The sequence below is a fragment of the Saccostrea cucullata genome, unplaced genomic scaffold (assembly GCF_032062105.1).
Source record: "Saccostrea cucullata isolate Sc308-1 unplaced genomic scaffold, CSIRO_AGI_Scuc_v1 ctg5210, whole genome shotgun sequence".
Lineage (NCBI taxonomy): Eukaryota > Metazoa > Mollusca > Bivalvia > Ostreida > Ostreidae > Saccostrea > Saccostrea cuccullata.
Window position 1 is genome coordinate 1 of NW_026929802.1, and position 21190 is coordinate 21190.

Sequence of the window (21190 nt, forward strand, 5' to 3'; positions counted from 1 at the left end):
ATAAAGAAGGAAATAATCATACAAAAAATTTTTATTCATATGTAAATTGTTTCAAGATTGTTTTTCAAATGATTGATATTCTGGTTAAAATCAATGAGAGATTGTCAATTTTTTTTTGCAATATCTGTCTTGAGAAATCAAACATTAGATATACAGCAAAACTCAGTTATAGCGAAGTCACGGGGACCTATGAAATTACTTTGCTATATCCGTAATTCGTTATAACTGTATAAGAAATACATTAAAATCATATAGCTAGGGATCCAAGATGACTTTACTATATCCATAAATTCACAATATCCGTGTTCGTCTGAACAAGTTTGCTGTGCTGTTATTCAGGTGACTGTTCTGAGATGTCTGAATCACCCCAGTGTTGTCTCCCTTTGGGAGTTTCCATTAAACCCAGAGCCATTGTCTTGGAGTTAGCTCCCTTAGGCTCTATGGCAACAGTCTTGAAAGGAAAATACACAGTTGATAAAATGGTCCAACACAGGATTGCTCTACAGGTACTCTTTAAAGATTCTTAGTTTGAAGGAAGACCATATACATGTGCCAACTTGCTTTTTTTCTCCATTCCATTCCAATCAATAATATTGATATAGTCTCTACTCCTGATTTTTGATTAAGAACCTCAAAATTACCGAGGGTTTTTTGGCTGCAAAATGATGTAAGAAGGGGGATTGGGGGATGGGATGGTTGGGGTAAAGTGGGATACAGCATGATGCTTGAAGATATTGCAATTAAATGCATTACAGAAGAGAGACTTGACAAAAGTTTTCTGGGGAGGGAGCTTTTATGTGGTGGATGTGTTTTTCAGCAAGGACTGGAAGTGTACATGTATCGTGTTGGGCATGCAGGGCACATTTCCCTGAGGCACCATACATAAAATAACAAACCAGGGGATGGCAAAATTGAAAGTTGTCATATAGTTATCATCTCCACTAAAATAAACTATGGCTAACACTTTTAAAACCATACTACAAAATGAGAAGAACAAAGCAAGCAAACTTTTTTAGCTCTTCTGAGCCAAAGGCTCAAAGAGCTAATGCTATGGCCATTTGTGCGGTGTGCGTTAACTTTTTAGAATATGGGCTATAACTCAAGAACCCCTTGGCCAATCAGTACCAAATTTGTCACAGGGTATCCTTGGCCCAAGGGCTACCATTTATAGTAAAATAAGGGTTTGGACCCTTAAACAAGGGGAGATAATCAGGAAAACAAAACCAAAAGTACTGGTTGCTAAAAAATCTTCTTCTCCATAACCACCAGGCAGAATTTCACCAAACTTACATACAAGGATCAGGATATGTCGAACATTAGAATTTGCACGGGGAATTACCCTGGGGCAAAGGGCGTGGTTCAAGGTCACTTCAAAGTTGACCTAAATTTACAATTAATAAAAACGTGTATATTTTGCTTACTATAAGGACTAGGATCATCAATTCTTGTAAGTTGATGCATCTTACGACTTCACATCATGTTAAATCAAAAGTAGGTCACAGTGACCTACTTTTTAGACGGTGGCTATATATAGCCACAGGCTATTGCTGGTGGTCTGTGTAAACACACGGGGACCCTAGCGGCATTTTGCAAGTAAAATAATGAAAGTAGACTTATTTCGATGGTTGAAAATAAAATGTACACAGTTAACAAATACTTTCAAGTTATTTCAAAGACATTTCGTTGATGGATACAAAGCCTAATTCCTGATATTTGCCGTTATCAATATTTCTCGCCTCATGAATATTCATTGAGTTACGCCGAACTAAACTAACTCGTACACCAACCGACTCGTATATTCGTATGCAAACTACAGATGTCAATTCGTACATTTTTTTTTTTCGTTTTTTCTGGCATGTTCGAAAAATCCGTTTCGTACGCACATTGTGTTTCTTTAAAATTACCAATTAATTGTTGAAAAATACTTGAAGATTTCATTGTATGATTGTTTCACTATATATCTAACTCCGAAATCAAATACTAGTAACTGCTAAACAACACACGGCTGTTTCTTGAATACTGCTTTGTAAATTTTTTTTTTTACCATAAAAATTTAAAAATAGTTTATTGAAATTTAAAAAAAATTGTCTTTTTGTTGAATTTCTTATATCTGTTTACAATGCTATATTAGTAAAACGAATATAAATTATGTATTTTAGGAAAGAAGAAAAAAGATCACTACATCTTAATCAGTTAATAAAATGGTTGTTGGGGGTATATGATGCCCTAGAATTTGCTAAGTTTATTACCATTCTAGTTTTTAAAAATAAGACTTTGTCTGATTATCTCGGACACAAAAACGACTCAACGGATAAAAATTTTAAAGCTATAATTACAAAGACTATAACGGACAATTTACCCATATATTTCATTCCTATTTAGAAACTCTAAGTTATGTGCCTCTAGTAAATTTACCCTTTAAAGGGTGTACAAAAAAGGTACTCAAATACATGTGCATGAAATAATACTATTATTAGGATTTTATGCGATTTTAGTGGGCTAAATTTAGGTTAGTCTTCTGGTGTGTTCACAAAGCAGTAAATATGTATTGCACAATGATTTGCAGGGTTATTGCATAATTATTAGAATATTATGTATGAGAAATACCATCATCGCAAACCCTAGCCAAAATGTACGATCCTCTCCCATTCTGGAAAAGCTCCATGCGCATATATACAACTCCGATCGTGACTTCAGACGACGGAAAATAGACAGAAAAATATTTTAATTTGTTATTCTTTTTTTTCTATCTTTTTTTTTGAGCATTATACGAGGGTTGTCGTGTACAAAGCGTTTTTCTCGAAAAATAATAGGCGCTGCAAGATGAAATTTTTCGCAAGTATTTATTTATCATATTTTAGTGTATCTGAATTCTTTTGATAAAATATAGACAAAAAATTAATACTTCATTAACATGCTTCAATGTAGTTACGCACGAAAAAAAAAAGGTTTTAAAAATAATACATGAGTATTGTTTCGAAATAAAAGTATTAAATAGTAATTTGGAAAACATTATCCTATTTTTTATTCACTATCTATTGTGTCGTCTTTTGGAAAATTTAAGGACATTTGCTTAATTATTTTATCAATTTATCAAACATCCGAAATGGGAAAGTGGTAAATCCAACACACGAAAAACGGCGGCGTTCGATGACGATACTACGCACTGGAAAGCAGTTCAGTTTTTTCCTCTTTAGTGTACTAGAGAAGTGGGAGTTTCCTAAGCGAAATCGTTTTAATCAAATTGAAGGGTAGAACAAACAGCTACAGGAATAGCAGAAGGCGCTGTCAATGTTGACAGCCAATATATATATAAGATTCTTTAGTTGAATGATAGTAAAAATATTGTCCATAACTTGAGTACTAGTAATTCTTCACAAGGTCCTATTTGTGCGCGAGATTGGTTTCTGGCTGTTATTTGAAGAATTAAGGGAAACTCAACTATGTGCATCAATGAAATTCCTTAATTTAAATTGGAATTATCCAACTTGTTTTTAGCAAAGAGGAAACTTGACGCTGCTTTAGACATTTTGACATCATTATCATCCGTGTGTCGTACGGCGACAAAACACATTTATTTAAATGAAATTGGTAATTTGCAATTGTTTATTTATGCATATACCTATTTGAAGTTTGCTATGTTTTTTTAATGAAAATTGTAATAGGATACTAACAATTTTAGAACAGTGACAATTCATAACACTTTATACTTTTAGTACAAAGATATAAATTTATATATTAAAATACAGGTAGATATATTGTGAAAAATTGAAACAAACTTTTATAATTTCCATATAATTTTACAAAATCTTAAAACATTTTTTCTTATATACTGCCAGTCGCCATTTGACATAGCGGATTTGCTTTGGACTCACGGACCTGAAGAAGTCCACCTTTACCGGCGTCGCGGATTTCACTCCCACTGCGTGACATGGATATCGGCCCTTAATTCAGATTGAGATCCCGTGTCGCAGTAATTGCTAGCAAGAAAAATATCCTTCGCTGCTAAAAATAATTTTATTCTCGAAAGGGGTGTTAAACAAACAAAATCATTCATGCCACCGTCTTTCAGTACTCACAGTATTTTTAAAGGATCATTCTCTATAAGGCCGTTTTGCGGCCTACAATGACTACAAATTTTTAGGTCACCTGAGTAACTCAGGTGACCTATTGCTATCCGTTTCTGTCCGTCGTCGTCCGTCGTGCGTCGTGCGTCGTGTGTCGTGTGTTAACATTTGAACATTTTCAGCTTCTTCTCTGAAACTACTATACCAATTTTAGCCAGTTTTGGCACAAAGCATCTATGGGTGAAGGGGAACAAAAATTGTGAATTTCATGGCCCCTGCCCCCCTGGGGCTAAAGAGGGGTGGGGCCAAAACCACTAAAATTAATGCAATCTTTAAAAATCTTCTTCTTTACTCCTGGACATCAAGCAGTCAAACTGTTGGCATAGTTTTAATCAGCATAGGGCCCTTTACCAAAATTGTGAAATCCATGGCCCCAGAGTCAGGGGTTCTTGAGTTAGGGCGGGGCTTTGTTGATCATATAGTGAAAATGTAAAATTATTTAGAAATCTTCTTCTTTCCCCCTGTAAATAAAACAGATAAACTAGGTGTATGGTAATGTTGACCAAGGGTGCCTCTTTCAAATTTGTGAAATTTGTGGCCCCAGGGTGAAGGGTTCTGGGGTGGGGGTTTGTATATTGATTATATAGGGAAAGTGTGTTACTATAATAGATAACTCTTTTACTTCTGAAAATTATAGGCATGCAGTCAAACACTTTGCATGAGTATGATTAAGCTTATGATAATCAATAAGCCCTTAACATTTTAAAATGCCTAACCTCTGGGTTTGGAGATAGAGTCCCCAGGGTGGGGTTTAGTTCCATGATAGTATGAAATAAAGCATGGTGCATTGAAAATCTTTATGGTAATTTTAGTAAATTACCTATTAGAATAAGTATTAGAATACCTATTATGAATATGCACTAATATGTCTGTAATAATGTTTATAAACAATGTATGAAATTCAATCATGCACCCGAGAGAGATTTTTCAACCGATTTTAGTATTCCGGAAATACAGTTGCGATGCCGATACATTTTGTGATTTAGAATATTTCACGCATGCGTATACTTGTTATCGACTCAGCGTCTCTTCCGGCAACTCAGAAGAGTCTTCGGAGAAAGCCAAGCGACTTTATACCATTTATACGATTTATTTTGTGTTTTTCTTAGGTTTAACAGTTTGTATTGCGAACGGTGGGTATGATTATTTGTAGTTAATAAGTTTAAACAGCATGAAATGTGAAGTGCTTTTGTGAATTCGATTTCTCGGTAATCGTTTTTGAGGTGACATAATTTTAGACTGTGATAAAGGATTGCCGGTTCGAGCAATTTATATATGTAACAATAAATTACTTTTACTGGGTATTTAATATGTTGTTTTTCTATTTATGTAGAAAATGTGCCTGAACTTGAAACGTGATGAAATATTTCGTCATTTACAATCATTCGAACGGTACCTAGTGTCGTGAAAATGGCACTTACTGAAAGTGAAAACGGCACTTAGTATATGCAAAACGGCACTTATTGTGACTTGTACGTGTATTAATATTCTCTCTGTAAGCACTGCATTGTAGCTGTGTAATAGGAATGATTCGGAGTAAAACAAGACTTGCCATTTAATCCCCATTAACTGCCCCTGCCTTAATAACTATAAGTAAGTCTGGTACAATCACTAGATTTAGCTATGTAGCTTGATTTATTTGTTAAGCTTTATTTACATACCTGTGGTAGCTTTATTTAGCTACCAAATCAATTTATTTTTATAAAAAAGCCTTCTTCTCAGGGTGTGCAGAAAATATAATTTTGATGCAGTGTCAGCAATGATCATTTTCAACTTTGAACATGAAAAAATCACTCTTGAAGAAGTGTCTTTTTCTGCGCAATTGCAATCAAAGTTCTGAAAGTTTTAGAGGTATTTATGTCAGTTTGAACAGTTACTCCTTGAATGAAATGACGAAGAAGTCCAGTTCAGGTTAACACAATAATTGGTCGGTAATTATTCGGCACAATGTGAAGTAATCATACTCAGCCATGCCACACCGCACACATGAGAGAGGACAGTTAACTAAACAATGGAATTACATGTTTTGCTCTAAAATTGTCAAAATACAGCGATGTATAAATTATTTCTGCTCTGGATCGTATTTTAAAACCTTTTTAGAATAAATATTAATGGCCATTTAATTGCGATTTTTTGTCTCTTTTTTTAAATAAAAGGTACAACTTTGAAAAGTTGCATTGAAATAGCCAAAGAAAGCTACCTGAGGTAGGTAAATACTGTATACAGGGAAATTTTCGCCCCCGGTTTATTTTCACCCCTTTCACCCTCTCCTGATTGGGCAAATTTAAAACGGTGCGAATTGAAATTACACAGCATAATTTCTAAAACAAAACTTAGACTGGGCGAATTTAAAACAGAGCAAAATATTTCGCAAGTGCAAAAGGGCGAAAATAACCCTGTATACAGTAACGCTGGGTAATTCTACCTACTTAGCTAAATCTAGTGATTGTACTGGACCTGATAAGCACCCCTAGGTCTTTTCAATTGTCTGGAAATAATGTAATGTGATTAAAATTATCTAGAAGCATATCTAAAATCTGCCAAAATTTGAAGCAAATGAAATAGAAACTTCTCTATTATCCAATTTTTTGGTTAATAATGATCAGTTTAACATTATTTAGGTAAATAATCTTCACGTAAAGTAAAGTTAAAAATTATTTTAGTTGTTCTTTTAATTATTTTTGGAGAATTGGAGCCCTGTTTTGCTCAAAAGTTTTCAAAACTTAAAATATACATTAAATATTATGAGGATATTTAAAAAAAACGGCCCCTTTTTCAAAATTTTCTTAGTGTCTAGGATGGTTAATAGGATTTATATGGTATATGCATATCCTTCTTTATCTGAAATTTTAACAGTTTGTTTAAAGCTTGCAAAACGTGCAACTGTACAATTCTCAATATCATTAAAAAGGCTATGTAATGACTATGTAAAAGTGCGATATTATAGCATGTTCAGTGTCGGTGAAGCAACATGGATTTTGCAATAATATTGCAAATACCTGGTAGGGGACATTATTGTCCATGTAACATTTTACTTTGGGCATGTTGGATGCTGGATCTGATCTTTATTTTCCACATGAATGAATTCAAACAATATTTTAACCAAAAAATAAACATGGATGTTATATCAAGGAATGAAACTTTCATACTTGCTTTGGATTCTGAATTTAATCTACATTTTCTAGATGAGTGACCAGGGTAATGTTTTATGAATAGGTTCATAATATGATCTTTTTTGAATAAATGTGCATAAATAGTAGTATAGGATGAAAACTTCCATATTTGTTTTATATGTTGGAATTAACCAAAATTTTCTTGATATTAAAAGTAAACAGTTTAAAAAATGTTTAAACAGGCCTTTTAAGTAACTATAAGTTCTACTTGATTCATACTTGTATTGATATTGATGTTGAGATATACACTAACCAGAAAAAAAAGATTGTTTGGAACATGTGGTTTGATGATTTTATTTTGATGCTTCTTACCATTTGTATTTCTATTTTGTTTGTTCGGGAGTGTCCTAGGAAACTATATTTATCAGAATAAGATGAATAATACTTGCTTTAGATCTTGAATCTAGCCTACATTTTCCAGATGAGTGACCAGGGTAATGTATATACCCTGCGATGAATATGGCCAAGGCATATAGTGTTTCTGTCATTCTGTTGCACATTACATTTAGGTCTGTTCAAAGCCCAGTTTCAAAGGAAAAAGAAACTATCCAAGATATTTTTATCAAACTTCATTTGATGATAGATATTGATAAGAGCTATGCATCTGCATCATCATTTTTTTTTTACCTTGACCTTTGACCATGACCTTATTTTTATAAACTTGTGTTTGGTTCAGTTGTTAGGAAACCATTTATTGGTAATTTTTTTAATGAAACTTTAATGTGGAAACATACTGATAGGGGCTATTAAACTGCATCAACACTTTTGACTTCGACCTTTCTTTCACCTTGACCTCAGTTTTTGTGTTTAGCTCAGTTTAAAAAAAAACATTCAGGATAGTGATGTCAAATTTTAGATGATAATTAACATACAATGAGAGCAATTAAATTGCATCTACATTTTTTGATCTCAACCATGCCTTTGACCTTGACTTCGCTTTTCTGAGATTGGTGTTTAGCATGGTTTTAAGAAACCCACTAAGATAATTTTATCAAACACTATGGTGTTAGATTTTGTTGAGAGCTATGCATCTGCATCATCTTTTCAACCATGACCTTTCTTGTGACATATTTTTTCTTTAAAAGTGTTTAGTTCAGTTTTAAAGAAACCATTCAGGATAGTGTAATCAAACTTCATATGCTGATATTGATACATACTGATGAGAGCTTTTCAACTTTAACTTTTCCTTAGACCATGACCTCACTTTTCTAAAATTACTGTCAAACTATATGCTGATACTCACAGAAGCTATTCATTAACATTAATATCAACATTGTTTTAAAGAATAATATTAAGGGTGCAATCCCTCACTTCTTCGTGTTTAAATATAGAAATAAAAGATTAATTATAATATCCTAAATTAGAAGTGATATTTGGACGAGGCTAAGAAAATGTGATGGAAGGTGAGGCTTGTCCAACCTATTGAATTTTCTGCTCAAGTGTTTTGTTTATCCTGCAACATTCATAAAGATGCAATAAGTATGGAGTTGTGTGTCAACACTTTTTGACCTGATTGACTATTTATCTAATAAAATTAACATTTTATGTTTGAATTAGGATTCATATATTGTAGGGAAATGACATGTGTTTATAAAATAAGGAATTTAATTGAAAACTAAAAATTTGCATATGCATGGGGACATATTTTTAATTTGATATAAACTTAACTCTCAACACAAGTCCTATCCTAGACCCAAATTTAATTATGCCCTACGATCAAGCCGTATATTTTTTTTTGCCCACTCTGTTTGTCTGTTGTCAAAGTTCTTTAACCTTCACCACAATTTTTAACCATAGAGATAAAACTTCATTTTGTTGCTACTCCATCAGTAAAGCTCTTTTAAATGACATCAAAGTCAATGAGCTTGTGACTTTGACTGTGACCTATTTTAAAAATAGTTTTTTTGCACTTTCACCATAACTTTTGAACCATTAAAGGTAGATACTTTATATTTGGTATGCATACTCCACTAATAAATTTTTTCCAATGACACCAAGGTCATGACCTTGTGACCTTGACTGACCTATATGCTAGAATAGTTTTTTTAGAACTTTAAAACAACTTTTGAGCCATGAGAGATGAGATTTCATATTTTGGTATGCTTACTTCACTGACTTCTCTACTAAAAATATTTTTTTAATTTGTTGCTGCCGGATGTTTCACAAACATATCTTTTTTGTTTTTTCCCCCCGCAAACGAATTTTGGGGGTGGGGGTAAAAGGAATCACCTTGTCTGTCTGTGAAATGTCTGGTCATATCTTTCTTACAAAGGACTTTAAATCTACTACTACACACAAAGATTGTCATGACCTAAGGGTGTGTTATGACCTTGACCCAAGGTCATTTGGGGGAATTTTAGGGCTCACATTAACTTTTTTTCCTACTTGTCCTTGGACAAGTGATAAGACATTTCTTGTCCGAACTTCAACTTCACTTGTCCGAAATTTTTTAAATAAAGTTCAATAGTTTAAATTTTTGAAAATTTAAAAAAGTGCATTACACATGCCCTTTGGGTTGATTGGATGTTTTTTGAAAAATACAATAAACTCATAAAACGAAATTTAATTAAGCTTTCTTTCCTACAATAACATAAATGTCCCAAGTAAAACTTAGCATCAAACAATCCACACTTCGGTTCATATTTCCCAGGACTTTTCAGTAATACACAATTATGAACTTCAATCCCGATCGAAGGGAACTAAAAAAAAATTACGATACATATCAAGAATTTGGATTTTTGTAAAGCTTCCGTCTTGAAACCCCCTTTTAATTTCAATATCTTTCTTTTTATTATTTAGAGACTCCTATACATTGAAATGCACTTGTCCCAATCGGACAAGTCCCCAACAATATTCACTTGTCTGTATTTTTTTTTCATTTGGCAAGCTTTAATGTGAGCCCGGGAAAGTTAAGGTCATAAAAAATTTTTTCATAATTTGTTTTGGCCATATCTTTCTTATGGATAAACTTGATTGGTTCTTATTTCACACAAAGATTGCCCATCCCCAAGGGTGTGTATGCCTTGACCCAAGGTCATTTGGGGAAGTTCAAGGTCACTGGAAAAAAAATTTAAAACTTTTGATACATTTTTTTATGGATAAAAAGGGTGGTTCTCATTACACACAAAGATTGCCCATGCCCCAAAGGGTGTGTCATGACCTTGACCCAAGGTCATTTGGGGAAGTTCAAGGTCAATAAAAAAATTTCAAATTCTTTGGTCCATATCTTTCTTATCGATAAGCTTGGTAGGTTCTCATTTCAATCAAAGATTCCCTGACCCAAGGGTTTTTCATGACCTTACTCAAGGTCATTTGGAGAAGTTCAAGGTCACTGGAAAAAAAAATTTCATAATTCGTGTTGGTCCATATCTTTCTTATAGTTAAACTTGGTAGGTTCTCATTTCAATCAAAGTTTGCCCATGACCAAAGGGTGTTTCATGACCTTGACTCAAGGTCATTTGGAGAAGTTAAAGGTACTGGAAGAAAAATTTCATAATTCGTTTGGTCCATATTTTCTTATGTTAAACTTGGTAGGTTCTCTTTTCAAAAAGTTCCCATGCCCCAAGGGTGTGTCAAGACCTTGACCCAAGGTCTTTTGGGGGAAAGCAAGGTAATGGAAGAAAAATTTCATAATTTTGGGCCATATTTTTTATATAAACTTTGGTTTCTCATTACACACAAAGATTGCCCATGACCAAAGGGGTTTATATCTTGACCCAAGGTCATTTGGGAAGTTCAAGGTCACTGGAAGAAAAATTTCATAATTCGTGTCTGGTCCATATCTTTCTTATATTTAAAATTTTTATTCTATTTCACAAAAGATTGCCCATGACCCAAGGGTGTGTCAAGACCTTGACCCAAGGTATTTGGGGAAGTTCAAGGTCACTAAAAAAAAAATTTCATAATTCTGTTTGATACATATCTTTATTATGGAATAACTTGGAATAACCTTTTGGGACAGTTCTAGTTTATTTTAGAGATATAATTGAAAAATAAGTATTTCTGAAGGAATAGAAATATGATTGAATTTTTTGTATTTTTGAAAAAATTTGGGATAGCCTGCAAAAAAACTGGGGGAGGGGACTGGTAAAGATGGGGAAAAAAGATGGGGCAAAGTACAATAATTTTGTATACACCACGAAAAAAAAGACGAAAACCCAACAATTGACGAACAATTACGACCTTGAGACTCGTGGAAGCTAGCCACGTAAAAAATAGTGCTAAAGAGGGGGGGATACTGCCTCCTTAAAAAATACAAGATTTCCTTGGGCCCCAGATACAGTGCAAATTCGCCTTCGGGCACCAGAAACAATGCAAATTCCCCTTTCGGGGCCCCAAAACAATGAAAATTGTTTCGGGCACTCTGAACTCTGCCAATATGCCTTTGGATATACATGTATTAACAATGCAAATTTGCTTTGGGTCTCAAACTAACCTTTTTCCCTTTAAAAATTGTAAATTCGACAGTTTGCCACTTCATTCTATGACATCTAACAATGTGGTATTTTTTCCAAGGATACTGATAATTTTTCTTTAGACTTAAAAAAAGCAAGCGAAAGTTTCTCTTGCCCTGAACAGGCTTCATGTTTGTCTTTCATTGAGAAAAATTTGTCTGTGAGAAAATTATTTGCAACTATTAATCAAGCTAGTAATTTATTTCCACCTTTCTCAAGAGGAGTTCAGTGCACATGCAATGCTTTGATGTCGATCATTTTGAAAAGTGCATCTATTTCGCAGAAAATGAAGTTTTTTGCTGCGGATGATTTATATCGAGTCAGAATTGCAGAATTACAGTCAACTGTTCAACTTGTATAAAAATGCTACAATTTCAAGAACTTCCCAAGTCTTTTTTTGTGAATATAACCAGTATGAAATATGCTATCATGAAGAGATTTTGGAACAGTAACTCACATTATTGGGACAATTCATGCCAAAGTAATAATTTGAAGGCAGGTATTGAGCTACTTTTTGGGGAATTCAATAAGGGTTTAATTATAGTTGGAGGACTTTGCTCAGCAATATATGTAATGAAAAAACTTTCCTGTATTTTTTGATTCGCATTCACATGGAGGGAGGTCTTTCATTGCAATGGGGGGCTTTTAAAATCACTTTTAGTGATATCGATAGCTTGTGGACTACATGTTTCTTTTTATCAAAGTTGAATATTTCAATGACAAGCCAGTTTGAGATTAGCCAGTGTCTGTAACACAAATAACAAGTGAATCTAATGGGGGAAGCAAACGACCTTCTTTAATTGATAAGTACTTTGACTTCCAAGAAAATTGTCAAAAAAATGTAACACTTCTGATTCACCTCAAAAAAAAATGAATATAGGGAAAAATTTTTTGCGAAAAAGAAAGAAAACTCGCTGATAAAACAAAAGGGACAGGGAAAGTAACCTTAAAAGATCAAAAGAAAGGGCAAAAAAAATTTTAAAAAAAAGAACCCCAAAAAAAATTGTCAAGAAAATCCAGAGAAAAAGCAGAAGGACAGAAAAGTAACCTTAGAAGTATGACCAAAGAAAGGGAAAGAGTAATAAATTTTAAGAGAAAGAACTTGCCTCCAAACAAAAAAACAGAGAAAATTTTCAAACAAAACAGAAGGACAAAAAAAGAATTACAAAGTATGACCAAAGCAAGACAAAGTAAAAATTTAAAAAAAACTTTTCCAAAAAAAAAAACAGAAAAATTTTAACAAAAAGAAGGACAGAAAAGTACATTACAAAGTATGACCAAAGCAAGACAAAGTAAAGAATTTAAAGAGAAAGAACTTGCTTCCAAACAAAAAAACAGAGAAAATTCTAAAAAAAACAGAAGGACAGAGAAAGTACATTAAAAATAAAATAAAGCAAGACAAAGTAAAGAATTTAAAGAAAAGAACTTGCTTCCAAACGAAAATAAGAAAATTGGGGAAAAAGCAGAAGGACAAGAAAGTACATTAAAAAGTAAAACTAAAGCAAGAAAAAGTAAAGAATTTAAAAGAAAAAAATTTGTTTCCAAACAGAAAAGTAGAGAAAATTCAGAGACAAAGCAGAAGGACAGAGAAAGTCTTTAAAAATAAACTAAATAAACAGATAAGAATTCTGTTTAAAGGAAAGAGAAGCAAAGAAAAGGAAAAGAGACAATGTAGAGCAGTTGGAAAAGGGAACGGCTATGTAAACAGCAAAGTAGAAAAAAATACAGAAAAAAGAAAGGGGAAAAATAAAAAGAGTTTCAAAGGTTTTAAAAGAAGGCTTGATACAGAATTCAAAGACAATGAAAACAAAGGGGTAAAAAAGGTGTCATGGCAATTCTTTAAAGTTTCATAAGAAATTCCATGAACAAGAAAAAATTGGTCCAATTTATGTGTGTACATGTTGTCATCAAACTTGGTTTTTGAAAAGGTTGTGAAACTAGATTCAACTTGTCTTAGTGTTTAAGTAAAAGTATTCCGGGATTTAGATCAGTCAATGACATTAATGGCTATGTTTGACCTGTTGTTCAGCTCTGAAAGATGAAAAAATTCCAAAGCTTTAGTAAAAAATGGAATGAAATGGCCTGAGAAAAATGCTTTAATTTCATCCCTGGAAGAAAATTAAATTTCTAAAATACCATTTATGCAGATAAAGTTACCAAGAGGAGGTAGATGTCAGTCAAAGGAAATGTTGTAAATTCCCATTGATATTCAGCCAACTGTGAATCCCCTTTCCCAAGACAAATAGATGAGCATGTAACTATACTGTAAAACTGAAGAAGAGATTATCCACAAGTCAGCATGTTTCACAGAAAATGTTCGACCAAATGTTGTAATAAAAGCTTTACAATGGCTTATAAAAATCTGAATTGTATAAGAATTCAGGTATCGTGTGACCATTTTGGAAAGATGAAATAGAACAAAGTAATAGGAAACGTAAAGAACTGATAATTTTAAATGATTGCGATGATGAGAAATTAAAGGCAATGATATGGTTTTTGTAAAATTATTTAATATGTTTAAAGGGTAATTCTGATACACTTGTAGATGAAGCAACTTTGATACAAATAAACTTTATGTGTTTGCTCCTGGAGAAAACCAGAAACCAATAAGTTTTTTTCAGCAAAGATGCAGAATATCTTTTTTTTTCCAACAATTTTTGTGGTAACGCAGAGTTGAAAATAAGAAAGAGAATTCCATAACTACAGTGATTTGCAAAATGGGATTTCCCAGTTTGATACAAGACAACTTCCTAACATCTTTTTTAAATTGAAGAAAATTCAAATTAAGCAAGTTAGTGACAAAGTTAACTTGGCATAGAAGATGTAAATCAGAGGGAAAAAAACCCAGAACAATTTTTAAATCCACCCTCTGCAAAAAAATTGTAAGATTAAATGAAGGATATTAATATTCAAACATTTAAATTCTCCTGCATATCTTTCATCAAAGAAAAAGGATGTATTTGCCATGATAAGGCATTGGGTTTCCCAAACCTGGTTTATTTCTCTCTCATCAGCTGACACCAGATGGCAAGATCTGCTTAAAACATTGGCAATGCTAGATGGAAAATCTTTGTCACCAGAAGAACTAGAGGGTTTGAATTGGAGTGATAAATCAAAACTAGTTAAACAAGATCCAGTGACATGTGCAAGATTCTTTGACAACAGGTTCAACTTTTCATCAATACCGTTTTTAAAGAGTCCTCACAATCCTCTCGGTGTTGTCACTGATGTGTTTCGAAGGGTTTAAACAGGTTCACCGCATATTCATATGCTGGTATGGACAAGTGATGCCCCAAAAGCACAAAGAAAATAGCAATGAGGAAATTGAAGCATATGTGTAAGTATGTCACATGTGGTTTAGGAAAATAATTCTAAAATAAGTGCCTTGTAGAGTTTAAGTACAAAAACCCTTTGAAAAAAGGGGGTAAATCTGTTTGCAATTTATTTCCTTTGCCCCTTTTCCCAAAAACCATGCTTCTTGAACCCTTGGATGTTGATGTTGAGCATTATAGAAAGTTGTATTCTGATATTCAAAAGAAAATAATGTTTACAAAGATGGTTGTAGTTTAGACTACGATCATTCTTACAGACTGTGAGAAATGTGTGAGGATGAGTATAAAAAATTATTCCTTTTCTAAAAGGGCCCCCAAATTTTCAAGGAGAAGTCCATCTGAAATGAGAGTGAATTATTACAATACATCAGTGCTAAAGGCTTAATGCTAATTTTAGATATTCAGTTTGTACTTGATCCTTATGCCTGTGCCACATACATTGTTGCTTACATAGCAAATCTCAAAGAGGAATAAGTGCTATGCTTGATAAGGCATCTAAAGAAGCTGCAAGGGAAATATGGATCTTAAGCGCCAAGTTCGACACATTGGAAACAAGTTCTTGAACTTCGTTGAGGTCAGTGCACAAGCAGTTTTTGATCCTTCAGATGCCACTTACACAAGCTAGTAAGAGGTTGTTTTTTAAAACCTCACCCCCTGAAGACAGAGTTTTCTTCTAAACATCAAGATAATTGAATGAGTTAGAAAATAACTGACATTAATAGATTATGATCAGAGATATAAAAAACCAAAGCAACTAGAAAATTTCTTACTGATGTTGTTTCTGATTTGGGAAATCACTTTTCCAAAAGAAATGGAAAAAGATTAAAAAGAAGTGAATGACGATACCTGAAGAATTTAACAAAACTTTTTTGATAGGAAAATTTAGTTCATTTAAAAATGGGATTAAGATAAAGAGAAAAAAAAGGGGGAAGAACGTGGGTACAGCCAAAAAACAAATTCTGAAAAGTTTACAGAGAAAGAATTCTTCTCTATTGCCGTGGAGAAATGGAATCTGTTTTTGGAGTTGTCAAACTTATGAACAGCATTACATGCAAAAAAAAGTATAATACAAATGAAACAAAGGCAGTATGAGCATTTTGTTGATAATTAGAACAAGCTCGACTTCAAGCTGAAGAAGATTTTTAAATTTGGGGACAGTAGCACCAAATACAGAACATACTGAGGCAGAAGTGCAGAGATAGGTTCTGAACCATAGGAATTTGTTCATTTTGATCCTGATACAGTTCAACATAGAGATTTTATATAGGTCCAACTTGGGTTTTTCCCCAAAAAAACTGAAACAGAAATGAGTGCTGTCCAATTCCTGATAGCAGTATTATAAACTTTTGCAATCCCTGAATACAAAGCAGAGAGAATTTTCAATCATGTGACAAATGGATTAAAACAGAGAAGAACCGTTGTATGCTTTTCTTACTGGTGGAGCAGGTGCGGGAAAGTCAGTGGTTATTGATGCCATTTTTCCAAACATTACACAAAAACTTTACTCAAAAGAAGGGGAAAATAGATGATATTAGAATATTACTTTGTGCTCACCTGGCAAAGCTGCATCAACATCAAAGGGACCACTATTGCATCAGCATTTCACAGGAAAATGTATCAAACGCAGCAGCACATGGGTGCAGATGAATTGAACTCATTTAGGACAAAGACCGGAATTTGTAGTTGTGATAATAGATGAAATTTCAATGGTTGGAAAAATATGCTGACATTTATAAATGATAGACTCCAACAACTTACTGGTAGAAAACAAGACTTTGGTGGTATTAGTATCATAGCTGTAGGTGATTTATATCAGTTACCACCAGTTGGAGACAAGTGGATTTTCAACGACCTTTCTAATCCTGGTAGAGACAACGAAATTTTTGGCATGAGCATTTTCATATGCATGAACTAACTGAAATTATGAGACAAAAGGGTGACCCAGATTTTGAAATGTTGAATAACTTCGTGAAAACAAGATGACAGATGAAGACAAAGAACTTATTTCTCAAAGCATCATTTGGGAAGTTTGAAAATTTTCCTAAACAGGCACCTCATCTGTTTTTTGAGAACAAGTTTGTTGATTGTTTTAATAACAATTTAATAGAAAACCTTTCAACAGTTAAAGTAAATGTAAGGCAGATACAGATGTATTATCCGACAAAACTTTCTGCATCAGTGAAATTGAAACTAGTTCAAAATTTACCTGAAAATCCAGCATCTACTGGACAATTAAGAACAAATCTTGTTATTGCTTTGGGTATGCTCTATGAATATCAGTAATCTTATGTTTCAGATGGATTGACAAATGGTGCTTCATGTGTTGTGAAATACATTGAATATAGACAATCACAATTAAAACCTGCCATAGTATGTGTTCTGTTTCTGACTCAAGTATAGGTATTTCAAGAAGACATCAATACAACCATTTGTTCAGCACAAATGTGAACACTACTGGACTCCCATATTTGAAGCTAAAAGAACATTTGTTTATAACAGAAAGACCTATGAGAGAGTTCAATTTCCACTCCAACCTTCTGTGGGAAAAAAAATTCACAAAGCACAAGGAGCAACACTTTCAAAGGCAGTAATCAGCTTAGCACAGACAACGCAGCGAAAAATTCCTCACATACATTATGTTGCACTTTCAAGAGTAAGGTCACTTGATGGTCTATTCATTCTGGATTTCAACGAAAAAAGTCTATCAAAGGATGAAAATGTTGATAAAGAGATGGAAAGATTGAGAGATAATAGATTGCAGCTCTCATACATACCACTTTACTCAGTATGTAAAGATTAAATTTTTGTTTAACAATGCAAGGTCTCTACAAAAACTTTTTTATATCAAATCAGAACCAAGTGTTGTAGCTGCAGATGTTATTGGTATAGCTGAATCTTGGCTTTGTGAATCAGATTCTGATGAAGACTTTACTTTGGAGGGTTTTACAATGTTCAGAAATGATGCAAAAATTTCCCATACCAGATCACATCATGGCATTGTCATTTTTTGAGGAATCATTTACAGTGTTTGACATACAACTCCTTCACTTCCAAGTCTGTTGAATTTTCCCTAATTTCCATTAAGTTTTAATACTCCAGTACAGTGTGTAGTTTTTATAAACAGCCTTTTTGTACTCTTCAACATTTTTACGATCCCTTTAGGAACATGTTCTTTTTTTAACAAAGATGAAAAAATTGTGATGATGGGAGATTTAATTTATTTGAATATGGGAGTATGGGCATTTCCTTAACTTTATAAAAAAACTTTGGCTGTGAGCAAGTGATAAACCGGGAACAACAAAAAACAAGACACAGTTAGACCTAAATTTTCCAACTTTACTGATATACAAACAGATGTGCTTGGCTTATTGGTCTGACCATAATATGATTTATTGTGCTGCAAATAATCCTTAAACTAGCTAAAAAAAAAAGGTGCAGTTGTATTTTTCCTGTGAGTATCAAAAACCCTCCAGACACAACACAAGTTTGTAAATATTTAGTTTCCATTGGAAACTAAATATTTCAAACTAAAAGTTTCAAAATCAAGGGTTGCCACTCATCATCTACCCTATATGTCCCAATAACTCCACTATATCGTAAAAAAAAATACATATGTACATGTACATATATGTACAGTAGTATATAATTTTAAAATTTTAATACATATATTACCTTATTGGGAAGTTATTACAAAATTGAGTTTAAAAATTGAATGCCCATGAGATGCAATTATTTAGTTTAATATATATGTAATGTTTGCAAACTTAAAAAAAAGGTGAAAACAGTTTTACCCTTTTTTTTTATATACATACAAGTTCAATTTCATCACAGTATTGTTTTCTTGTAACAGGATAATTATGTAGATATTTGTGTTCTGTAACACAATATGTAAATTTGTATACTTTTGTAATTATTGAACTAAACATCTCAGTCATTTATAAATTGAATGTAATTATGCATGTTCTTTTTTTTTTATTGAAATATGAAGGTATATTATAATGAATAATTGTATTGGTTTATATCTGCAAGATTTGATTCAATCAAATATTAAGATATTTTTTTAACATCTTTTTTTGGGCCCTACGTCCTTTAAATTTTACTTGATCTATTATTATAAATATAATCAAATGTTTGATATTTTTCCAATATTTTTGCTTTTTTTTTAATATTGTTTTAACATTTATTTAAGGGCCCTCTCAACACTAAAGGAAAATTGAGAAAATTATAGTATGTAAAGGTGTAAATACAGAGATTATCTATTACATTTTCATCCTAGGGGACCTATGATTACCTTAAAAAGAATATTCAAAGCAATAAGTTTCTTTATTTCAAAGAGAATGAAGTACTCACAAACAAATATTCACTGTTGTTTACTCAACTTTGCAAAGTACTTGCAAATGAAGAGTTCAATCAATTTTTCTTGGTCTATTTAAATGTAATTGTGAATGGTTGATTTGATCACTCTCACAGATTAGCTGATATGATAAACTATACATTTCAATTTATTTAGTCTAGATAAAAGGGCAGAATCTCTTAAAAATACCACAAAATCTGAACCTTTAGTGTGCAGTGCATAGAGGGCTCTTAATGTTTTTGTGTTTGTAAAATACTTTGTACACTGTGTCTTTTTGGGAATCATGTACATGTCTGACTTGTATAATAATCATAAATTACATTTTATCTCATGGGCATTTAAATTAACATTGATTTCTGAAATGTAGATTTACTTATGGTGATTGATATCTATGTCTTGAATTTAAGTATATATTAAATTTAAGTATGTATTTGAATGGAAGAATTTATGTGTTTTACACAGAATTACTACAGTTATTGTACAACCCATTGTCAAAAGGGTGTATTTGCAAAACATTGTGAATTAGTTCCCCCGTGTTGTGAAAAGACTAGCTGATAGCTGTGTTAATGTGGTTTATCAACATTCCCTTTTTAGAAAAAACTATCTCCTGTGTTGCATTGAAATTTTAAAAACCCTGAACATTCCCTATTTGAAAAACATTTGTGTTAAAAATTTAAATGTTAAACCAGTTATTCCATTTCTGAAAGGACTGCCTCCTGTGTTAAATGTGAAACTGTTATCTACATTTCTGAAAAGAGTGCCTTGTTTTCATGGAAAAAGTAATTAAAATTTTCTACACTCTGTTTCTGAAAAACTGGTTCCTTTAAATTTTCTACATTGAAAGTGAAACTGTTATTATCTGTTGTACATAATTATATTTAAATTGACTAATATGTAAAAACTTTGCCCAATTGTTGCTTAAAAATATATTTTTTGGGGGGGGCTTTTATCAAGCCATCCTTATTTTTCATTTCATGTATTTAAATTATATTTTTAATAACTCCATACATGTATATTGAAATTTTATGCAAAAACGTAAATAGATATATATATATCTCATAAATTTAGAATCCTTACCATCATTTACCACAAAAAATTAATTGGAATCTCAACAACACAATTAAGAAACTACTCATGAATATATACATAATAAAACCCCATTTCTCTGGATTTATCATATCTTATGATTTTAAGATCTATATTTCTAAAAAAAAAAAAAAATTTATAAATGTTTCAGGTCTTTGTAAAAAACATTTAATCTTTCTTTTTGCTTTCGTTTGTAAGATTAAAGAATTGTTCTCTACAACCACTGAATACAGCTAAATTTCCTTGAAATATATCCCTTAACTATCAATTTTCATTATGCAAATTTTTAAAAAAATTGTAATAAGGATAATCTGAATGTAAAAGTTGGATTTAATTAATATACAATGTATGTATAAGTTCACTGGTCAGGTAATATTTGCATATTTATTGATTTTTTTTTCTTAAGGGGGGGGTGGGGGGATGCTTGTTTCAAAATGCTTTGGAGCAGAATGATTAAAATTGTGTATTAAATCAGAACATATAAAACCATGGATTTAATGTCTCTGATTTAAAAATTTTTTCTATTGTTTTTGCCATATGATTTAATGTTCATTACATTTTTGATCGCGTTGTAAATATTTAAGGATAATTTTATGGTTCAATTTTTACTACATGTATTTGTGCAAATTTTAAAATGTATGTATATATATAGAATTTATGTTTG

The 21190-nt window shown here is 32.4% G+C and overlaps 1 protein-coding gene across 1 annotated transcript in view; it reads left to right on the plus strand.

The window, feature by feature from the left end:
* Window positions 1–411: 411 nt before the first annotated feature.
* The window catches only part of LOC134282217 (leucine-rich repeat serine/threonine-protein kinase 2-like), a 30140-nt gene continuing 9361 nt past the window's right edge, over window positions 412–21190 (plus strand). Inside the window, exon 1 of the mRNA XM_062764649.1 lies at window positions 412–506. Coding sequence (XP_062620633.1) covers window positions 441–506 — 66 coding nt within the window. The 5' untranslated portion in view covers window positions 412–440. The remainder of the gene's footprint in view (window positions 507–21190) is intronic.